General features: G+C 41.6%; 1 protein-coding gene across 1 annotated transcript in view; it reads left to right on the top strand.

Annotated features, from left to right (window-relative positions):
• TBC1D5 (TBC1 domain family member 5) overlaps positions 1-17,716 on the top strand; it is a 1,081,936-nt gene extending 1,064,220 nt beyond the window's left edge. Inside the window, 1 exon segment of the mRNA XM_030202651.1 lies at positions 15,903-17,716. Within this exon segment, the coding sequence (XP_030058511.1) occupies positions 15,903-16,184 (282 nt within the window). The 3' untranslated portion in view covers positions 16,185-17,716.
• The last annotated feature ends 7,057 nt before the right edge of the window (positions 17,717-24,773 follow it).

The following is a 24,773-nucleotide window of genomic DNA, read 5'->3' as shown; positions in this document are numbered from 1 at the left end:
TTCGTTCATTTTAAATTCATGCTTAACTTCTTCCAGTCTGCCCTTTCACTTGCCAAACAGGATTACTTAACCCAATTGACAAATTCCCTTGGCTCCAACCCTTGACTCCTCTTCGCCACACTGAACTCTCTTCTCAAGGTACCTCCGCCCCCAATTCCCCCATCTCTTTCTCCTCAGACCCTAGCTGAGCACTTCCACGATAAAATCCTTAAGATTAACCTTGAATTTTCATCCAAACCCTCCCCACCTCTCTCTCCCTTAGTCCTCACCCCCTACTTTCCTTCCTCTCCTTCTTTTTCCTCCTTCTCTGAAGTGTCTATTGAGGAAACTACCCTTCTTCTTTCCTCCTCTAAATGTACTACATGTTCCTCTGATCCCATCCCCACTTATCTACTTAACACTATCTCTCCTGCTATCATCCCAGTCATCTGTCACATCCTTAATCTTTCACTCTCCACTGCAACTGTTCCTATGGCCTTCAAATATGTTGTGGTCACTCCAGTCTTTAAAAAAAAACCTCACTTGACCCTACCTGTCCCTCCAACTAGCGCCCCATTTCCCTTCTCTTTTTCCTCTCCAAATTACTGGAACGTGTCGTTCACTGCCGTTGTCTTGACTTACTTTCTTTGCAACCTATTCTTGACCCACTCAAATCTGGTTTTCGCCCTCTTCATTCTACTGAAACTGCACTTACCAAAGTCTCTAATGACCTACTACTGGCTAAATCCAGAGGTCTCTATTCTATCCTTATCCTTCTTGACCTATCTGCTGCTTTCGACACTGTTGACCACACTGTACTTCTGGATACGCTGTCCTCGCTTGGATTCCAGGGCCCTGTTCTTTCCTGGTTCTCCTCTTACCTCTCGCTTCATTCTTTCAGTGTTCACTCTGATGGATCCTCTTCAACTTCCTTCCCGCTTTCTGTTGGTGTGCCTCAGGGTTCTGTCCTTGGACTCCTCCTCTTCTCTATCTATACCTCTTCCCTTGGTACCCTGATTTCATCCCATGGCTTCCAGTACCATCTTTAGGCTGATGACTCTCAGATCTACATCTCCACCCCTGAAATCTCAACCTCGATCCAGGACAAAATCTCAGCCTGCTTGTCTGACATTGCTGCTTGGATGTCTCAACGCCATCTAAAGCTCAACATGACTAAAACAGAACTTCTCATTTTTCCCCCTAAACCCACCTCCCCTCTTCCCCCTTTCTCTATCTCTGTTAATGGATCTCAATCCTCCCTGTCTCCTCGGCTCGTAACCTTGGAGTCATCTTTGATTCCTCTCTCTCCTTCTCTGCCCATATTCAACAGATCGCCAAAACCTGTCGCTTGTTTATCTACAATATTAGCAAAATTTGCCCCTTCCTTTCTGAATACGCTGCCAGAACCCTTAGCCACACCCTTGTCGCCTCTCGCTTGGACTATTGCAATTTACTTCTCACTGGTCTTCCGCTCAGCCATCTCTCTCCTCTCCAATCTGTACAAAATTCTGCGGCACGACTTGTTTTCCGCCAGAATCGTTATACCCACACTAGCCCGCTCCTCAAGTCACTTCACTGGCTACCTGTCCGCTTCCGCATTCAGTTTAAATTTCTCGTACTGACCTTTAAATGCATCCACTCTGCAGCCCCCCATTACCTCTCCGCTCTCATCTCTCCCTACATTCCTCCCCGTGAACTCCGCTCACTGGACAAGTCTCTCTTGTCGTCCTCCTTCTCCTGCACTGCTAACTCCAGGCTTCGCTCCTTTTCTCTCACGACACCTTATGCCTGGAATAGACTTCCTGGACCTATACGTCTAGCTCCATCTCTACCTATTTTCAAATCTATGCTGAAAACCCACCTTTTCACTGCTGCTTTTAGCTCCTAGCCACAATTGCCCTCCCCTTGTCCCTTCCTCCCTTCTCACCCATTACTTCCCTCACCCGTAACTGTCTTGTCTGTCTCAGAGGCGTAGCCAGGTTTTGATCTCAGGGGGAGCAAACTTTTATAAAATAGATGCCGGTTGGTGTCAGCTAGACAGCAGTGTCTGTGTTGTTGCTCAAGGGCTGTGGCGGGCACTGATTAATACAGGCTGTCTCTGTTGCGTCCTGCCTACAAGGAAACAGTAAGTTACATCAGGAGGCAGGACGCAGAAGAGGTCCCTGGACTGGCCAGAGCAGGCAACCTGTCTTCTTAACTTCAAATAAAAATATTCAAATCGTGACCATCACCTCAGGAATAGCACACACATTCCTTCCACTGCTAGACACCTTGTTTAAATCAGATGGGCTTTTGTTTGCGTGGTGACTCTACAGGATGTGGAGACCACTAGTCTTCAGGATTTTTATTTTGGTTGACAATGACCACCAAAGGCGGCCCTTGCCCCGGAGTGGCTGAGCCCACTTTCAAATAGGGCTAGACACTTTTGCCATTCAGGTTTTCAGGCTATCCACAATGAATCTGCATGAAAAAGATTTGCATGTAATGGAGGCAGTATATGCAAATCAATTTCATGCATATTTAATGTGGATATCCTGAAAATCCTGACTGGCAAAGGGGTACTCCAGGACCAACTTGGGAAATGCTGCACTAGAACACAAAACTTACCACCCCATAACAGCCCTAACCCACCTACGAAAAGACAATGCAATATATATTACACTGGGTTCTCGAGCACCAATATACCTACTATTGGGAAACTGGAACAAGCTGCACTGTTACACATTCCTACACAGACACTACATGCTAGCAGAATTCTTCACCTCAGTCGCACATGCAGAACATGAACAGACCCTCATCTATATAACATGAGTAGCCATACTGGGTCAGACCAAAGGTCCATCTAGCCCAGTATCCAGCTTCCAACAGTGGCCAACCCAGGTCACAAGCAGAAACCCAAACTGTGACAACATTCCATCCTACCAATCTAATACAGAATAGGGAGCCACAAAAAAAACCCCAACAACAACAAAAATTGAAATAGAGACCCCCTGCCCAAGGAAGCCAGACTCTATAAACAGTGGAATACTGGTAAAAAGAAACAGAAAAGCATTTTCTCCTGTACTTTGCAAAATAAACATAGAAAAATATACATTTTGCAAAGCAGGTACATCTCAATCCTTACAAAGTATTAAATAAAAATAATGTTTTTTCTACCTTTGTTGTTTGGGAATTTGGCTGGTTCCAGTCTTTTTTTCCATGTTCCATGAGTCAGCCTTACAAATTCTTTTCCAGGCTGGCCTTTCCATTTCTTCTCTCTCCTCTTGTCTTCTTCCTTTCCTTCTCTACATCTATTTGGCACAGATCTGTGTTACCATCTTTCCCCTTTTCCAAAATTACCTCTTTGTCCCCCATCTCATCCCTTTTTCACATCCCTATCTCCTCCTCCCCTTTCCAATAGTGCCCTCTGTGTCCCTATCTCCTCCCCCCCCTTTCCAGTAGTGCCCCTTTATGTCCATATCCAATCTCAGTTTTCCCTTCCCAGTGAAGCCGTCATCTCAAAACAAAGCAAGCAAACCTAAGAGCTGCTGCATCCATGTTGTCACTCTTTATTGTTGGGAGCATTTGAATTTAATCTCACTTATATTTTCAAACATGCCAATTTGTGCAGTATACAGATGTACACAGAAAAAGTATAATAACGGAACAGAATATAGGTAGAGTAGTAATTTGTTGTAAATTGTAATCAGTGTGTCATTTGGAGGGGCTAGTTATAGAGGCTCTCTAGCATGTGTTATATTCGTGCAGAGATTTTTTTTTCTCCTGGTAAAGGCCACTAAAACAGAATATGTAAGCCACACTGAGCCTGCAAATAGGTGGGAAAATGTGGGATACAAATGTTATAAATAAATATAAGAAAGCCAATGGACTACATTAAGGGCTTATAGCCCATTTAGTTATGTTTAAACAAAAGAGATCTGCATTACAAAAATATTTATTTTTATTTTGACCTATAAAACCACTTGTCACTGAAACATGCCTAAAAACAGAATAATCAATTTGTGTATCTAAAATGTAAAATTTCTACAAATGAGATGACATTAAAATGTGATTCCATGTGCCCCAATGAAAGGTGAGTTTAATTCTACTTCCATTTTTCAATATATTCTATCATCTTTATAACACCAGCTTCCCAAGGCACAATACAACAACAGTTAAGATAAACTCATCAAGAAACAGGATATCCTCATTTAAATCTTGGTCATATATATTGTATAGAAGAACAGTGAAGAAAAATGAGCACTCACTACACAGTTTATAATTGTTTTTTCTACCAGCTGCAATAATTTTTGAAGCCGTTTTCTTTCTTTTCCCCTCCAGCTTTTAATGCACTGCCTATTAACAGAAACCGCTTTAGCCTTGTTACAGATCAGCAATAAAGAACGACAAAGTGGATGCAGCAGCTCATAAACACATTAACCAAGTTGGCTTCCTTGCTGGACTAGAAAGGCTCACTTCCACTGGTCTATTAAACCTCCTTGGGCAGCTCTCCCTCCGGAGTCTTGTATCTTTCTTCCTGTTTCTTCTGCTGCCTGCTGTCTCCCCGTCGTCGTCATTTTTACTGCCCTGAAGAGTTCTCCCTCGGCACCAGCGATTTCACAGTCAGCCTACTGCCAGCATGGGGGCTTTCTCTTCAGGAGGCCCCGACGCTGGCAGAAGGCTGACTGAATTGCCGGTGCTGAGAGAGAACTCTTCAGGGCAGTAAAAATGACGACGGGAGACAGCAGGCAGCAGAAGAAACAGGAAGAAAGATGCAAGACCAGGGCAGGCAAAGTTACTGGCGCATAGGCGCCATTTTTTTCAAAAATCTGTTTGGGGGAGCGACCGCTCCCCCTGCGCCCCACCTAGCTACGCTTCTGGTCTATCTGTATTATTTAGATTGTAAGCTCTTTTGAGCAGGGACTGTCTCTTTTCAGGTGTTCAGCGCTGCGTGCGTCTGGTAGCGCTATACAAATGCTAATAATAATATGAAACTCTAAAGGTTAGTAGCAAAGTCTTTTTTTGTGATGTTTGTTTTCTTCATAGAAAGGATATTGGTTTGATAGACCACCATCCCAGAATGACTGGTAGATGCAAAATAATAAAAATACATTTGTTTCTGGTCTCACACTAGGGAATTAGGACAATCCCAGAGGTCATACGCAAAAAAAAAAAAAAGAAAATGGCAGTGGCTGTGCTATTAATTGGGAGGAAATGGAAAAACACTAAAACCAGTGCACCAAATTTAATGGAAAGGTCTTGGTTCAAAGGGGGGAGACAGCTCAAGGCCTAAGCTGAGATGGTATTAAAGTCATAAAACAAAAATATCAGTGGACAGCACAGGATATATTGGTGATCCTCATAAATACAGTATTTACAGTTTTAAATAGGATAAACGACAGCATGTGCACATAAGAATATGTTTGGATATATAGTTCAAAAACGTTCTTAAAACATGCTTCTTAATCTCCTCCTCCCTTCCTTTTCCTGTAGGTCTCCAGGTGAGTGCCTCAGGCCTCACAAATCTCCTGAAAGTTTGTCTTCTTGATGTAAGAGACAACAATGTATATGTTCAAGTAGCTTGGCACTTAATTTAGGCACTAGCCATGTATAATCACTCTAGAAAACAGATAAGCATTCTTCAGGTCCTCTACTTCACTGAGAGAGAGAGTGTATTTCCTAGATAGAGATACAAAATAAGGGATTAATTTGCTCTCTTCCACAAAAGTATAAGTATCAAAATAGTATGTGTAAAAAAAAACTAGAAATCCAAAATCCATGCAGGGAACACACATTTGAACTCTTCCAAAATTGTAACACACATCACTTAAAAGAAAAGTGACAAGTTACCTTTGGAAAATAATCAGCAGGAGATTAAAAAAAAACTCAGATGCTTACAGATACCCTATTCATATGTGGTATCTGGTGATCGGCTCCCCAATATCTTTCATTGGTCAAAAACCTGCACTGTTATTGAACTTAATCTTTATCATGTTTTATTTTGTTAAAATATTTGAAACTTTGGCTGCAGTATCAAACATCAGATTCAAAAGTACAAAAACACTTATCTGTGCCTAATGGTGGCCGTCTGTTTCACTGTGTGGCTTCCTCAGGGGCAGTGTTTTTGAACTGAATTATTTCATCTGCAGTCAAGCAGCAAAGCCTCGAATCTATCGTGCTTCAAATTTGATTTACACCAGCTACTTTGCCAGCTCTTCTAGCTCACAGCTTGTTGTCCTGTTCTTGTTACAGATTTGTGTTCCTCTGCTTTGAATACCTTCAGCCTTATTTTCGAAATTGATGGGCGCCCATATTTCGACCCAAATCAGGAGATGGGCGCCCATCTCGCAAAGGCGCCCAAATCGGTATAATTGAAAGCCGATTTTGGGTGTCTTCAACTGCACTCCATCGCGGGAACGAACAAAGTTGATGGGGGCGTGTCGGAGGCGTGATGAAGGCGGGACTGGGGCGTGTTTATCGGCCAAGGAGAGATGGGTGCCTTCGGCCTATAATCGAAAAAAAAGGCGTTTTTACCACGATTTTGGGTCACTTTTTTTTTACCCTTTTTTTTCACGAACAAGTCCCCAAAAAGTGCCCCAACTGCAGATGACCACCGGAGGGAATCGGGGATGACCTCCCCGGACTCCCCCAGTGGTCAGTAACCCCCTCCCACCAAAAAAAAGAACTTTAAAAACTTTTTTTGCCATCCTGTATGCCAGCCTCAAATGTCGTACCCAGCTCCATCACACAGCAGTATGCAGGTCCCTGGAGCAGTTGTTAGTGGGTGCAGTGGACTTCAGGCAGGTGGACCCAGGCCCATCCCCCCCCCACCTGTCACATTTGTGGTAGTAAATGGGAGCCCTCCAAACCGCCCCCCCAAAACCCACTGTACCCACATCTAGGTGCCCCCCTTCAACCATAAGGGCTATGGTAATGGTGTAGAGTTGTGGGCAATGGGTTGTGGGGGGGATTTGAGGGGCTCAGCACCCAAAGGAAGGGAGCTATGGACTTGGGAGGTATTTTACTTTTTTTGTTTAATTGTTACAAATGCCTCCTAGGGTGCCCGGTTGGTGTCCTGGTATGTGAGGGGGACCAGTGCACTACGAATCCTGGCCCCTCCCACGACCCAATGCCTTGGATTTGTTCATTTTTGAGCTGGGTGCGTTTGGTTTCCATTATCGCTGAAAAACGATACCGCCCAGCTCAAATCCGCACAAATCCGATGCATTTGCCCAGCACAAACCGTATTGTCGAAAAAAAGATGGACGCCCATTTTTTTCGAAAATACGGTCTGTCCCGCCCCTTCACATACCCGTTCTCGGACATTCAAAGTATGTACCCTAATTAATAAAATCATCCATGGCGACGCCCCAGCCTACATGTTAGACTTGATCGACCTACCACCCAGGAATGCCAAAAAATCATCTCGCACATTCTTTAATCTTCATTTCCCCAACTGTAAAGGTCTAAAATACAAATTGATGCACGCATCAACCTTTTCCTACATGAGCACGTAATTCTGGAACGCGCTGCCACGCAACCTAAGAGCGATCCATGAACTGACCAACTTCCGCAAACTGCTGAAGACCCATCTCTTTGACAAAATATACCACAAAGATCAACACAAATGAAATTCCCCATAGATATCCAGAAATGTCTAATAATGCCTTCTGTCTTAGTACTGTCATGTATTCCACTACCATACAAACCAAAATCCTTCTGTAACACCAATTCTTTTCTTATTTCCACTATCCATGATGTATTGTAAGCCACTTTGAGCCTGCAAAGAGGTGGGGAAATGTGGGATACAAATGCAACAAATAATAATAATAACATAGACGCCCATGGAGATGGGCGTTCACGTTCGATTATTCCCCTCCACGTCTGACATTCCCTCGCTTCCATTCTTATAAACTGTGTACCAACTTTGGCTCAGTTTCAAAGTTTGTTTCCTGCACTTTTGCAGTCCCATTCCTACATAATAAATGCATTCTTACCGTTTCCCAGTTTGCTATTGCATTCCCTTAGCAAGCCTGCTCTGTCCCATCTGACAGAAACCCCCACAATCTCTTTGCCATATTGCACCTTTGATGCAAAGCAAATGGGAAGTTCACAGTACTGAAGTACCCATGACACTAGATGACCCTGTATTTTGCAATTTGCCACAGTGTTTAAAAGTTTCTCCAGTAATTTTTGCCATTTGTGAATTACTGAAATACTTTGTCTCACTCATGACACAAGGGCTACAATTAGGTCTATTTTATTATGCTATATTCCTAAGTGGGGCAGCTCTTGAACACAGCTGTTCATGTTGTGCTTTAAAAACAAAAAAGATGGTATAATTCTAAGAATGGATATAGTTCTATGGCTTAAATTGCCTATTATTAAAAAGATGATGGTTATTATTGTACTATTCAGTGTAGATGTAAGGTAATTTTTTATACATTACATTCTACCACCTAACTTATTTTTTTGCATATATAAACGCTTTGATCTTGCGTTCTCACTAATATATAATCCATTTAGGACTAGATTCTATATAACATGCCTAAAAAATCGGGGCCAAAAAAATACACCTAGGCATATTCTATAAAGTATGCCTAAATTTAAGCGTACTTTATAGAATATGCCTAAATTTCTGCACAGTTTATAGAATACGCTGAGTGCCTGTCCATGTGACTAAATTTAGTCAAAGGCAGTTATGCCAAGTAATACTTGGTATAAATTCCTACGCCTAAATTAGGCGTAGTCCAGGTGTATTCTAAAACAACATGCATAGATTTTAGAAATGCCTACAACCCACCCATTCCACGCCCATTCCCCTTTTCAACTATGTGACTTAGAATTTACACACATCACGTTACAGAATACGCTTAGACAGTTGTGCGCATAAATTCTAATGAATGAGTGTCAATAATTCCTTGTTAATTGGCAATTACCGGCACTGATTGGCTTGTTAACTAATTAAGTTGTGCATGCAAATCCAGAATACGACCGGATTTGCTCGCGCAACTTAAGTCACACTGTATAGAATCTGGGGGTTAGAGAGTAATTTTTTTACTGTTGTTTCTATGTTTAAAAACACATTTTTACATGTGGAAAAATGCCTATTATAAAATTGGGGATGGATATACTCATGCAAAAATTAGGTGGACAGAATAATAAAGCCTACCTTTACACATTAAGGACAATTCTATAAACTAGGCGCTCAGATTTAAGTTATCCACCCAGAATGGTAGATGCTATGGGATATAATTTCTGTATAAAGTAAATGAAAACGTGTGTGTTACATGCATAAATGTTTAGAATAAGCATTACACATAAATGCCAATATTCTGCCTAAGTGCTATTCAACAAATACCCTCTTAATTCACATAGCATGTATTTGCAGGGGGGGGGGCATTCACAGGACACAGCACGAGTGGAACATGGGCAGGGTTCCCACTTAACACAGCATGAGTGGGACATAGGCAGGGTTCCCGCTTACACGTGTAACTTACAGAGTACTGTAAGTTATATGCCTCCCTGCCACATTTAGACTCCTGCACTTACATCAACTCTATGGCTATCATAAGTGCAAGCACCAGGATTTTAGGCATACACTAGCATTCTGTAATAGAACTTAGGTGCCTATGGGGCTCATTAAGTCTAAGTGCTTTGAAAATACACCTCTAGGTTCCCTTATAAAATGAGTTCCTACAGTGTGGCCTCAGGGTACCTAAATGGAGGCACCAAGTTATGGAATTGTCTCCAACATATGCACAGTTCTTCCTGAGTTGGGCTTAAAATGGTTTGGACAAGTTCCTGGAGGAAAAGTCCATAGTCTGTTATTGTGATGGACATGGGGGAAGCCACTTCTTGTCCCAGGATTGGTAGCATGGAATGTTGCTGCTAATTGGGTTTTTACCAGGTATTTGTTACCTGGATTGGCCACTGTTGGAAGCAGGATACTGGACTAGATAGACCACCGGTCTGATCCAGTATGGCTTTTCATATGTTCTTATAAATTCAGTACCCATTTCCATTATATCTTACATACATCTCAGTTGTTAAGAGGTCGAGTCTTAGAATTCTTAGAACGAAAGATTATTCAAGTTATAGATACTCTTTTGCATTCTAGGAAGATATCTTCTTCCTTGATGTATTTTATAATGCAGCTAATAATCAAGCCTGGGTGTGAAGAACGTCGTGTTATGCTATTGTGGTTGGCAGTGTCAGACATCTTGGATTTTTTACAAGATGAACTGGAGAAAGGCATAACCTTGGCCTCCATTAGGGTACAAATATCCGCTATTATTTGTTTTCATGGTCTAGCTCAAGGTCAATCTTTACTATCTCATTCTGATGCAATGATGAGGTTTCTATGAAACATAAAACTCTTGTGTCTGACTTAGCATATAGTGGTGCCCCCATGGGACTTGAATTTTGTACGCTCAGAATTGGTTCAAGCGCCTTTTAAGCCACTCAAAGAGGCTACCTTAAAGGGTGTTCACCCTCATGACAGCTTTCCTGGTGGCTGCTTGCTCGGCTCAACAAGTTTCAGAGTTGCAGGCCCTGTCTTATAGGGAGCCTTTTCTGATAATATCTAAGGAAAGAGTGGGAATTAGGATGGTACCTTCTTTTCTCCCTAAGGTGGTATCTCACTTTCATATTAATCAGTTGGTGTTTCTTAGGGCTTTTAGAGATTCGGATGGAGCACATGATGCGAGGCGGCTTCATTGGTTGGACATTCTTCGTGTGCTATATTGTTATTTGAAGAGGACAGAATAATTTCACCAATCCAAATAGCTGTACTGTATGGCAGAGCTAGGCAAGAAGAAATGGCTTCTAAGACAACAGTGGGTTGCTGGATTAAAGAAGCTATATCTTTGGTGTATATTATTTGTGGTTGGCTGGTGCCTCTGATTTTGAAAGTACATTCGACCAGAGCTCAGGCATCGTCTTTAGCAGAGCATAGGCTTGTCTACAACAAGATATTTGCAGGGAGACCACTTTGTCATCTTTGCATGCTTTCATGCGTCATTTTAGGTTGGATGTGTAAGCCCATCAAGAAACAGTTTTTGGTGCTAGCATGTTGAAGGCAGGCTTGTCTGATCCAGGCTTTGATGCTTCCCATGTGTCTGGACTGGTCTGGAGGGACCATAAGGAAGGAGTAATTAGGCCTTACCTGCTAATTTTCTTCCAGACATATCCAGAACTCACCCTTATTTTCTGCAAACGTGAGTATGACTGAAGAATGAAACTGAACCATTTTTGATTCCCCATTCTGAGGAGAGATGTTTTCACTGGCTGCAATTTATAGTTCATTGTTAGTTCTGAGGTTTCTAGTTTTTGTTTCCTAGTTGTGGAGCAGTGTTCACCCTTTGCTTTGCTATTTAAACACTGACGGTCTACTGCCTGCACAGGATTCTTATACAGTGATGTCATATACTCAATAGTTCTCAGACTCCATCTGCTGGCAGGAGATAATGAACACACACCTGGACCAGCCTGGAGGGACTACAGGAATGAAAATTAGGAGGAAAGGCCTAATCTCTCCTTTTTATGGAATAAATTGCCAATATCCATTCACCTCTTTGAAGATCTGTTAAGCTATAGGCAAATATGAAAATATTTATTTTCTATTGTTGAGAGAAGCACATAAAAGTTTATAAGAGAGTGTTTAGACTAGTCTGTTGTTTTACACTGTATTCATTGTGGGTGCTGGAAATGTCTATCTGTTTTGTCAGTTGATATGAGTTGATTTAATGAATGTTTGTATGTATCCTGCCCTGGGCATTTTTATAAGTGCAGGTAAAATATTGAACTTAAATGAAATGGAGAATAAAGCTGTAAGAAACAGATGTTGGGAAAAATGGTAAATAGGAAACTTTGGAGAAGAATTTAGGAGAAGACCAATAAAAGAGTGGAAAGAGACTGAGACCACCCTGATTAGAAATATAAATTGTTCATTGCAACATTAAATAAAAAAAATGAAGATATTCTTTTCAGTTTTTAGTGATTGGAAAAATATCAGCTTTGGGAATGTACATGTCTTATTTTGCGTAGTACAGGAGGAAGTGTATTCGCTTATATTTTTCATGTTTTGTATAGCTCAGAGAGACCTTTACTTCTTGGGTTTTCAAGCACAGAAGGAAATGTTCTTATTTTGCTCAGCACAGGAGGAAGCATATTCCTATTTGTATTTCTCATGTGTTGTACTGTTCACAGAGACTGTGAGAGTCAGTGCGTGTTCTGCATGTGTGACTGAGATGAATGATTCTGCTAGTGATTTTGTGTGGGGATCTACAGCAGGCCCACTTGTTCAGATTTTCCAATAGGATGTATATTGTGTTCTGTCTGCTGTACAGTACTGCCTTATTAAAGGTACAGTTCTCTCATAGCGTTAGTGCTGTTATGATATATGCAAGTCTTGCCACGTGGGTTCTGAGTTACTTATATTGTAGGGTTTTGTTTTACTTCACAAAGTACCTGGCAGTGAAAGAATTTTTTTTCTGTTACAGAGGTAACACCAGAATCTGAATATTTTTTGGAACACAAGCTATAAGGAGGAACATCCTAGCTCTGCTCTGTACTCCACAATGAGAAATGAGTGTATTGTTAGCAGTAGTTTAGTGTGATTTTGTCTACCATTCCATTTCATATCAAAAAAACTGTGTAGCACATCTGTGCCAGATTTCTCACTGCTGTAGTGTGATAAAAATAGAATTTAATAACTTTAGTTTTAAGCAGGTTATTAAAAATGAAGTAAATTCTGTTAAGAATATTTTACATTTCTCTTGCATAATTTTTAACAATGAAATGATATTTAGCTTATTATTATTATTTTGCCACAGATTGTAGTATTCAGTGAGGCATATTTTCAAAGCAGTTTGGGAGGCTAAGTTCCATAGGTTTCTATGAAACTTTGGGAGGCTAAGTGCTTTGAAAATGAGCCTCAGTGTGTTACCCACAGGAACATTTCTTCTAGAGCCACTATTTCAGGAACACAAGGAAAATCATTTTCTAACATGGACAAAATATGATAGATTAGTAGCTATTTGTAGTAGTGGAGTCTAGCATAATTAAGTACATTATGGGGTTCTTTTTCAAAGCACTTAACAAAGTAAGTCTAAGTGCTTTGAAAACACTTGTCTATTTGTTTTTTGACTGGTTTAAGAACTTAAAAGAAGCTGTCAGGCATGTTCTTTGCTTCTGTTAAGTATTTTATATTGTTTTTGTTTTGCTATAGCTTGTGCATATTAGTTAGATCTATTTGCATTTTTGAAAGAGATTTGATGGTTGATATTTATCAGGAAAAATGTTATGAGAAGCCATATGGTGCTGAATGTAAGGTCATTAACTTTGAAAGCTACTGGAAGTATAGTTCTGTCATTTCTCATTTAATCATCAGCAGACACAGATACATGAAATCTGGTCCATGTCGGTGTGAATTTTCAGCAGAGCATTGAATAATCATCACAAAAGCCTTAGTGTATTTCTGAGGAATAAAATATCCTTATTCCTGCCACTTGTATAGCATAGAAAGCAGTGAAAGAACTGTGAGTGTAGTCTGATACTTTAGGACTGCTGCATGTTCAGTTATCTGATATACTGTTGATGTATTTCTGGTACTGTCAATGACCGATTTAGAGCCTGCACTTAGAGAACACCAGAGATGATACTGTAGTTGATTGGTTGGCCTAAATTCAGGATGAAGAACTTAATCTGAAAATAAAGATTGAAGATATTATTAAAGAGAACATTATGAAATTGTGTCAGTTTTGAAGCTGAATAAGTTACTGAGATGTTCATTGGATCCCTGACCCATGTTCTAAGTATACATATATTTATAATCATCTTTGTATAATTAACTGGCCATTTTAGAGTTAAGATCTATTTCCTAAGCGGTTGATATTTAGTGTGGTTTAAGCAGGCAAGAGAGGCTCCTGCCCACTTAAACCCCACTCTGCGGACCAGCTGCTGATATGCAGAAGCACTTAACTGGGCAGTGAAACTGAATATCGGCTATAACCACTACTGTGCTTGTTAGTTCCAAAACAGCCCATGAGCGGAAGTAGCTCTTAACTGGTTAGGGGCAATATTCAGTCCACTTACCAGGTAAGTTAAACACATAGTTAGAACAGCAAAAAAAAGGCTGCCCTGACTTTATCCCTGACTGGGCACTGGTCATTCAGTTCTGGAGCCTAGACTTGGCATTGAATCTTCAGGCTTAATTTAGCCCATGGCTGTCAGCGCTTTAAAAAAAAACACTGACCACCATGGGCTGACTATCAGGCCCTGATTGTCCATGTAAACAAAAGTATCTTATTTATAAAGGAGTGTTAACATTCCCAGCCAACCTTAGCCACCTATAGGTCTTTCAGGCAGAAGGAAACACCACTCACTCCAGCCCTGTTGGTTCCAGTTTTTAAAAAAATTGGCATGCCTGACCTAATGCCTTCCTTTGTATTGCTTGTATAGGGGAAAGAGGGAGCCCTGGAGGGGAGGTGTTTGATGCTCTGTCAGGGGCTCACAAGTCCTTTACATCTTGGAGGAAGGAGTCTTTGCTGAGAATGTACCTGCCAGTGTTTTAATATTTTTAATGCAAATCACACGATTTCACATGATTTGCGTTGTGCCATTTTAATATTAATGAACTGAAAATGAAGTTTAAAAGATTCAAAGCGATCCCCCATAAGCTCAAATTTCACAAGGTCCTTCTTAACTATAGCTGATAATCTTTCAATCAGGGTACCTCTCTGGATTGCTCACACCATAAAATATCTGGGACATATGTTTCCCACTCTGGACAATCATTAAACAGGAGGCTGAGACCACTGAGAAATGAATTATTTATATGGCCATAGCAAATTAGAATTGGCTCAGCAGACCCAGCAAGGACGTAACCTGTAATGGATAATTCATCATCAGTTCCTGGGGCCCAAGTCAGGCCCAGGTCCTAATTCCACATTTGTATTGCTTCAGCTGTCAATTGACAAAATGACTGTCCCTGGTTCTTTTATATATAATGCCTTAGACAAATTTGACCCCACACAGTGCATTCTCTCCACCCCAGTCAACTCTCATAGAACGAATCCCACATAGTCAGCACTCACACTGTCTGATCAGCAGGTTAAAATGTAGAGAACCCTGCGGCAAGTCAAATGTTTACTGCACTGTCTCAGGCAAAAACGTGCAGACCATCAGGGCTAGATTACCATTCAGTGGGGCAAGAGGAGAAAGGTCATAGATTGCTTACTTCAAAAGAGCATCCACCACACTTATAAAATATAAGCAAAAATAGGGTTTTCTTTGCACACCCTTGTGTGTGCCACAGATGAGGATGGAGGTAGGATGCACCTCCAAGCTCCACCAGGGTCTCCAGGACTCGAGGCACAGCCTCTGTCTAATATAAATGAGCCAAACCACCCGGTGGTGTAATCGTAGATTTGGCTTCACCATCCTGGCCTGCTTCTTGGATAGCCAAAGGGTATCTAGGTTAAGCCTCACATAATTTGTTGAAACTTTATTCATATTAATGTACCTTACTTAAGAGGCCTGCACAAATCGCCAGCTTGAGTTATCAAACAGGCTCTTAAGTTTATTTTGATTAGCATTAGAACATTATTAGGGCAGAAATTAGCTCACAACAGTACAGATCAGGTTACAAGTGGCTTTCAGTTTATATCAAAGTGATTTCTACATGAAATTAAATTACTGTATCAAATCTTAAATATCACTCTAGGCCCAACCTGCATCTTGCATTTGCACTGCAACCTTAACTAGCCAGCACAAAAGAATGAATGAGCTCAGGCTTACTGTTTGATTTAAACTTCTGCCTCTGAACAGGTGGGAGTAACCAGAACAGAGGCAATTGTTGTAGTACTCAAAAGCATGTATTTACTATTTCACATGTAAAGTCTAATGTAATTCTATGCTTTATGTGTTATCTTGTCTTTCAGGCTACAGTTGAAATGTCTAGCAATGCAGACATCAGGAATTCTAATGACTATATCTTGGTTTCCAAAGAAGAGGAAGGAGGTACTGGAACTAAGCTATCACAACCACATGAGGAGATTGCACAGAAGAATGAAGCTCCATCTGCCTCCTCGTTGGTCTTCTCTGATCCACTAATGAGTGCAAATTCATCATCTTCTAGCAACCTTAGTTCCAGTCCTGATGATGACAGCAGCAACAACAGCAAGGATTCTGACTTTACCATTGTGAGCCCATTGGATATTTAAGTGAATGGTTTAGATAGAATCAACGAGATCAGCTGTTGCATCAAGAATTTGTAATGTCTGCACTTTGATTCCAGGGGACAAAACATCTGCAAAACTAACCTAGTTCAATCACCTAAAGCCTAGATTGTAAGTTTATGAGCGCAAATCTAGTTAGTGCTTTGTAGCCCTTGAGAGAGAAAACAACTGTGATGACAGCTCTACATGAATGTGTTCTTAATACGTGCATCCCAAATTCCGTATGCAGCTGCGGATAGCTATAAGTTTCTCCTCAGCCATCTCTATTTTGTTTCCTTCTGTCCATCATTCCTCTTCAATAAGATCAAGCATATATTTAAAGCATGGGGAGATGGTGCTTTACAGATCTGCTTGCTACATTCAAGAAAGTTCTTTCTCAAGTGTTATTTAAAAAAAAAAAGAGAGAGTTGTAACAAAAAGGTTAGAGAGAGAGGAAAAAATCATTCATTTGTTGGAATTCTATGGAAGGGATTCACATAATCCACAGCGCCATGAATGTCACTCACTCCTACACTCAACAGAAACCACACTTATACAAGATTTTTTAAAAGAATTCAAAACAGATATCAAACATAAAGGTACAGAAAAATACACTATGTAAATGGTACAGATTGATTATGTTCTAACATTTTCTTTTCACAAAAATAGTTTAACACACAGAACATCTATTAAATACAGGCATAGCTTTTACTTTTAATTTTTAAATTAAATCTTTTGTAATAGCTGAAAATGCCATGAAGGGAACTCCTGGGCACATGAAACTTGCCTTTAGAATTTGTCAGATGCATTATGAGGGATGCCACTATTGCACAGTTTTATTAAATTGTGCAATCTACACAGAAGAATCAAATATAAGGCTGCTTGCATTTACCTTCCTTAGCAACAGATACGGATATGCAGTGGAGGAAGAAGAAGCAAGGGCTAGAAGAAATTGTATTCTGGCAACTGAAAGTGAGTGTGGACAAAAATCTAGCTAATTGGTGCATTTTTACTTGGAATGGGAATCCAGGAAACAGACTGAAGGGTTTATTTTAGAAGCCTTATTTGCAGTTTCTATATGGAAATACCAGTACTTACACATGTATATCTCTTACACATGTAAAAATCTATTTCAGAAAATTGTTATTTACACATGGAGATCCACACTGCATAGTGATTTCAAGGAGGCGTGGTTCAAATAGGACTAAACGCAACTTGTGCATTCCTCATTTCACCTTTACCCGGGAATCCTTAATCTCTTGTAGTTTATGCCCATCCTCAAAACAAAACTATGTTAATGTTGTGGCCTCAACAAAAATGGGGTGGAGAGGGCCCAATGTCAAGAGATCAGTCACCACACGCAAGGGTAAGATGCTCCAAAAAAACTTTTATTTGGACCCAACACGGTCCGTGTTTCAGCTATATCAGCCTTCTTCAGGGGTCTTGACAAGCACTTCATATAACTTTTCAGCAGTACGTTGTATGAAGTGCTTGTCAAGACCCCTGAAGAAGGCTGATATAGCCGAAACACAGACCGTGTTGGGTCCAAATAAAAGTTTTTTTGGAGCATCTTACCCTTGCGTGTGGGGACTGATGTCTTGACATTGGGCCCTCTCCACCCCATTTTTGATTTGTCCGTTTGCTGTGGAGAGTGTGAACCCCGTTCTTTCTCTGAATGTTGTGGCCTCGCCACTTGGCTTACTTACATGTGGTAGGTTTGTAAAATAGAGCAGGTACATGTGGAGTTGGCACCACTTAACACATGAAAGGTGTGAAATTACCAGGGCCATGAATGTCTCACACCCAGGCCCATTATCGACAGAAACCGCAGAAATGCCAGGATGCTGCTGTGTTCATGTTGTATGTTGGCTGCTCCCACTGCACTTGGTGGCAAATAAATATGCACTTCTGCAGGTATTTTAGAAGAGGCTGCTCATCAACAAATCCTTTTCTAAAATATGATCAGAATTGAACACCTTCTGACCTGGACGTTTACGTTCTGTGTAAAATGGGCGTCACAAGAAAAATCCTGACCTTTTGGCCAGCTGAATTTTTGCACCTTGCGGTTTGAAGCACACAAATTTAGAAGTCATGGGAAGGGAGTTTTATTTATCTGGTTAATTATATTTCAGATTTACTCTTTTCAAAATCCCTCACCACCATAATTAGTAAAGATCCTTAAAAAGTTTATGTTCTGAAAATAATTACTATTGGAAAAACTGTTTACATTGTTTCTCTACATATCATGCAGAAATTTTTGAACTATCTAGAGTTTTAGATTTTGAACTTCCTCTTCTAAGTAAAACAGTTCTACTCTGTCCTACGTTAAATAATACCTAAATATATTGAATAATACCATTTTTGTTAAACTGTTGTTTATAATAAGAAATAACTTTTTGGATCATATAGAGATTGATATTCAAGTGCACTTATGTGGTTGGCGGCAACATTAATTGCATAAGTGCTGTGTTTTGAGGGGGGGTTAAATCTTCGGCAGTTGAAAAGAAAATTTTGAATGTGTATAAATTGTAATACATCTAAAACTAGCCCTCCAGAAAGGCAATGCTAACCAGTTACAAAGGACAAATTAAATGAGATTCTCAATTCTGTATTATTCATGATCCTCTAACATATAAATATATAACCCTTCAAACCACTTTTGAACAAAATTATTCATCTTTTGCATTCTAGCCTTATTAAGAACAAAATGTATTTTAGTTGTCGTTCACAAAGGAATCCTTTCTGTTTTGTGGACTGTTCAAAGTACATTTCTAGTTATATTATCACCTTTAAGTGGCCACAAAGCTTTACTAAGGTATGCTTATTACTAATCTTTGAACTGGAAGAAGTCTTTATTTGTAGATGGAAAACATGAAACGCTTACGATTTCAGTGGGTTGTTTCTGTTGGTTCAAAGCTAGTCTCTCATTGTTTATTTAGGATTTTGCGGCCCATTTAATTGCTATCATTAATATAGGATGGGGCAAGGTTGCATTACTGTTTTCAGTTTATCTCCTCATGTTGTAGAAATGCCAAAAAGTCATTTACTTGAATGCACACATCTGGTTAAACTTTCATCCTGAGCTGAAGATGAATATTACCAAGAGGCTTTTGATAAAAGAATCCTAAACCTTATATATATGTACGCTTCAAAAGGCATCCCATCAAAGCAACAATGACATTTCTGTTGCCATAAGAGAATTGTCTTGCCCTTTGTTATACCTTTCTTGTGGTACAAGTAGGCTTTGCTTTAGATAAGGTACAAGCACAAGGGAGCAAAATGCTCCATTAACTCTGTCCCTTTAGAACACCAACAGAGGAATAAACGTAATCCCATCACTCTTTCGGTTTATTGCATTTCTACCTCTGGTATCTTTGGGAATTTCTCAGTGCAGCACTATAAAAGTATGTATGTGTGTATGTAACTAAGGGGGATTACAGATGATCTTTCCCATTTTTGATAATATATATACATACATTTTAATCAAATAAACTAATCCAAATGGTACGATATGTTGATATCAATGGGCATATTGCCTGTGATGCCATGTAGTTTGAAAATAATCCTTAGCAATGAAAGGCGTTAATACAAAATTTGAATCCCTTTAGAATACTTTATTATAGATACACCCTGTATGCATATCGCCAGAATATTAGCCTTTGGTGAGTAAACTTACTAGCAGTGTGCAGAAGTTGCACTGTGTGCATGCACATTAACCTAAAATGCTGGAAAGAATGGGAATTAGATCTGTTCATCTTGCCTTAACTTGGGATATATACTGAGGCCACTGGAAAATTACTAGAAGTTTAGGCCAAATGCTTATAATGTTCATATCTTGTCAGTATCTCATACATGTTAATATGCACTGCTCATTTTTATTTCATGTGTATGAATGCAGGGCTTGAAATCTTATTTACCGTACCTGAAGATTGACTGCTGCATTGCTCACCTTTGGAATGGGGAAATGTTTTTCATCTCTTGCATGTAACATTAGCTTTACATAATCTGCAGAAAAACAGTAACCATATTTTGAATTAGAGGTTCAAATTTTGGTGTAAATGCTTATATTCTGCTACAGGAATGTACTAAAAACGTCATTAAACAAATTGCTAACAGATGAGATCCCTTTATGTGGTCAGTGTTTGTTTTCTTTCCTTTGTATTTTGTGTTTGTTTTCCATTACTGAATGGTAAGAATTAAATGACTGGCCAGATATGATCTCACAGTAATACTGGGAAAATTTACTGTTCCACAACACTGCAGTTTTCTTATCCTCTGGCAGGGTTCCTGTTTTGATATTTTAAAAATAAATGATGTTGCAATACTAAAGACTTTGATTGAACATTCTTTTTTTGTCCTAATCATGTCATCTGAATGAAGAAAATGTGAATATTTAGAGCTATTTGAACTTACTCCTCTTTGGCTGTTTGCACTGATTAAGCCCCTAACAGAGGCCTCATATTTTTAACAGACAACCAAGGGTGTCACTTGCAATTTCTCAGTAGAAGTCCACACCAGTGAGTTGTTCCAAGACAAAAATATATTTATTGAAGATATAAATAGCCAAACCCCAGGCAGTTAGTTGCAGAAGAAAATTGAATACAGTGCTCCCAGAGTATACAAAGATAAGATTCTCAAACTTTACTACTTCAAGACGCTTCAGTAAAATTCGCAGGAAATTTGAGAACTCAGCTTCCCAATAGAACTCTTTTCTCCTCAGAAGCCTTGTCAGAATACACTGAATCATTTTTTCTCAAGATCTGGTCACGCAGGGGTCTTTCCACTAAGCCACTGTAAAAACTGGCCTGCTATGTGTGGGTGCATGTTTTTGGCGCGTGCTGGGCCATTTTTTACCATGGCTGGGCAAAAAGGCATTTCTCAATAGGGCAGTAAATAGCCATGCACTAAAACTAAATGTAGCATTCGGCTATTTACTGCCTGAGCCCTTACCACCACCCATTCACCTAGCGGTAAGGGCTCATACGCTACTCGTGCAGTAGTCAGGCAGCGCGCCCCAATGTGGCCACGCTGCCAATTACTGCCGGGACTTCCCCCCTTGGTAGAAAATAGAAATATATTTTCTACCGCGGGAAACAGTATGAGCCAACTTCAAAAGTATCTCAGGGTGCCCACACTACCCCTGCAGTAGCCTGCGACAGTGCCAATTTAGCGTAGCCCTTCTGCTGCTTAGTAAAAGAACCCCACAATGCCTTTGCTGGGGCAGCAGTTCCTTGGACAAGTCTCCTACACCCTTGAATTAGAATAGTATCTTCCTTGGACCATTGTTGCAGGCCCTCTCTTTGAACTTTCCCTACTTGTTTGATACACCAAGAGAACCCCTATTTAAAGAAACAGGGGGGGAAACTCCCTTTCTCTGACCCTAAGAAAAAGCCAACAGACATGTTGCCTCTCCCATCCGCATTCCTAAAACTCCTCCCCGGTGATTCTTCAAAACACCTATATAACTTGACATTTGGACCATGCCAATTGCTTCACTCCTAACTGTACATGTACCCATTACCAACGTTTTCCACATTATACAAATTGAAAAGGCCTAATAAGCTTAGCCCCCCGAAAGGAATAGCAATATGCAGGTCTGTGAAACTGATTCAAGAGGCCGAAGAAATTACCTTTCCACGGGTTCACTTTTATATTAGTTTTGTTTCCATAAGTATGCAAAAAAGAAAATACTGTAAAAACAGTAAAAATCTTGGGCCAGGAGATATTCAAAATCCTGGTCATTTAAATCAGCTAGCTGGCAACACAGAAAGCCTCAGAGGCAAATTATGTTGAGAACTGGATACTCTTCATATATGTGTTGTAACTCATATGACTGCAATCATATGACAAGGGAATCCACACGATGGCTATGTAAATCATTGACGCTGGAGGATTCATGGAGCCATCGTATGGATTCCCTTGCCATATGATCGCAGTCATGAGTTACAACACATATGTGAAGAGTATCCAGTTCTCAACATAATTTGCCTCTGAGGCCGCCCATGTATGGGCGAAACACAGCCTGAGTCGAGCATTGTTGGTCCAATAAATTCACCTTCATATAGAATTCTTCGTCTGTTCTTTTTGTGTCACCATCATGGATCTTGCAGATAGACTGCCCTGTTGTTTTCTTGGACCATTTAAATCACCTGTCCAGGGCTAATAGGGCGTTTTCAGTGGCACTTAACCAGATAGTGCTGCTGAAAATGCCTGGTTAACACTCAAACGGAAACACTATTTCGGGGGCATTGAGATAACCACATAAGTAGAACTCTATAAATAACAGTCCTATCTTTTAAGCAGTTACTACTATTTAGCATTTCTATAGCGCTACAAGGCGTACGCAGCGCTGCACAAACATAGAAGAAAGACAGTCCCTGCTCAAAGAGCTTACAATCTAATAGACAAAATGTTTCCCGCTCTCATTTCCTGTTTACACAAGGGCGGCACGCTGAGAGAGAAGGGGAAGGCTGAAGGCGAGCTTGCTCTCTGCTTCTTTTGCAGTCACGACTTCAGTCAGATTAGTAAAATAAGTTTTAAGCGCTGGCTGGCTGGCACGAAGACAAGGAGGGCTGTTGAGGGAGAAGAGGCCGCGTTGGAACTTGGGGGGGGGCATCACTGGACATGGAGGGGAGGGCAGGGGAGAGAGGAGAAATCGCTGGACATGGAGAAGAGGGCAGGGGAGAGAGGAGAAATCGCTGGACATGGAGGGGAGGGCAGAGGACAATCGCTGGACATGGATGGGAGGGAGGGAAGAGAGGAGAAATCGCTAGACATGGAGGGGAGGCCAGGGAAGCGAGGAGAATTGCTGGATATTGATGCAGGGGAGAGAGGACAGTTGCTGGAAATGGATGCAGGGGAGGGCAGGACAGAGAGAACACTTGCTGGACATGGATAGAGGAGAGGGCAGGGGAGAGAGGACAGTTGCTGGATATGGATGGAGGCAGGGCCGTGCCAACACGGTAAGTGAGGTAAGCATGGCAGGGGGGCACCTCCCTCTGGGGGGCGCCGCCGCACCATGCTCACCTCGCTCGCCCTCCCACTCCCATTGTTCAACTACTGCCCGCCCTCTTCTCCTCCCCCCCCCCCAACATCCCTTTTCTTTTTTTTTCTTTTTAAATTTACCTCCATGGCGGTCCAGCAGCGCAGCGTCAGTGAAGGAGGCGGCGCTCCCGATGGCTCTAGCCTTCCCTTCGCTGTGTTCCGCCTTCTTCTGACGTCAAGGGGAGGACAGAGGAGAGAGGAGCATGGATGCGAGGTGGGGGGGGTCATGGAAGGGAGAGAGGGGAATTGCTGGATAGGGATTAATGGAGGGTGACAGAGGAGCATGGATGGGAGGGGCAGGGCTCAGGGAGAGAGGGGAATTGCTGGATAGGGAATTAGGGATGAATGGAGGGCACAGAGGAGCATGGATGGGAGGGCAGGGCTCAGGGAGAGAGGGGAATTGCTGGAAAGGGATGAATGGAGGGGGCAGGGGACAGAGGAGCATGGATGGGCATGAATTGGGAGGGCAGGGCTCAGGGAGAGAGGGGAATTGCTGGATAGGGATGAATGGAGGGACAGATGGGCATGGATGGATATGGATTGCAGGGCAGGGCTCAGGGAGAGGGGAATTGCTGGATAGGGATGAATGGAGGGGGCAGGTGACAGAGGAGCATGGATGGGCATGGATTGGGAGGGCAGGGCTCAGGGAGAGAGGGGAATTGCTGGATAGGGATGAATGTTGGGGGGCAGGGGACAGAGGAGCATGGATGGGCATGGATTGGGAGGGCAGGGCTCGGAGAGAGGGGAATTGCTGGATAGGGATGAATGGAGGGGGCAGGGCACAGAGGAGCATGGATGGGCATGGATGGGAGGGCAGGGCTCAGGGAGAGAGGAGAAATTGCTGGACATAGAGGGGAGAGAAGAGAGATGAAGGAGATGAAATGAGGGAAAAGGAAGAGAGGAGAAAAACTGCACATGGATGAAGAAAATAGGGAGAACCTGAGGACCAGAAATGAAGAAGAAAGAAGGAAAGGAAAGAAATAAATGGAAAGGAAGCCCTGGAAACAGAGTTTAGAGGACAGATAGCAGCAGAATCAGATACTGGGCCAGCATGATCAGAAAAAGAAAGTCACCAGACAACAAAGGTAGGAAAAAATCATTTTATTTTCATTTTAGTGTTTGGAATATGTCCACTTTGAGAATTTACATCTGCTATCTTATTTTGCAATGTATAGTAGTTTGTTTCTAAGAATATTGCTGACAATTCCTGTCAGTGTGGCAAGTGGTGAGCGATCATTTTCACGGGGGGGGGGGGGGGGGGGGCGCCGCCAACTGATAGTCTACAGGGGGGCGCCAGAGACCCTAGGCACGGCCCTGGATGGAGGGGAGAGAGGACAGTTGCTGCATATGGATGCAGCTTAGGGCAGGGGACAGAGGAAAGTTGCTGGACATGGATGCAGCTGAGGGCAGGGGAGAGAGGAGAGTTGCTGGACATGGATGCAGGGGAGGCCAGAAGAAATGCTGGACATGGATGGAGGAGAGGGAAGGCAGGAAAGAGATGCACATGGATGGAGGGGAGAGAGGAGAAATGCTGGACATGGATGCAGGGGA

This window comes from Microcaecilia unicolor, chromosome 1 (assembly GCF_901765095.1).
Source record: "Microcaecilia unicolor chromosome 1, aMicUni1.1, whole genome shotgun sequence".
NCBI classification, from domain to species: domain Eukaryota; kingdom Metazoa; phylum Chordata; class Amphibia; order Gymnophiona; family Siphonopidae; genus Microcaecilia; species Microcaecilia unicolor.
Note: the sequence above shows the minus strand (reverse complement) of the source record. Positions and strands in the feature narration are given on the sequence as shown.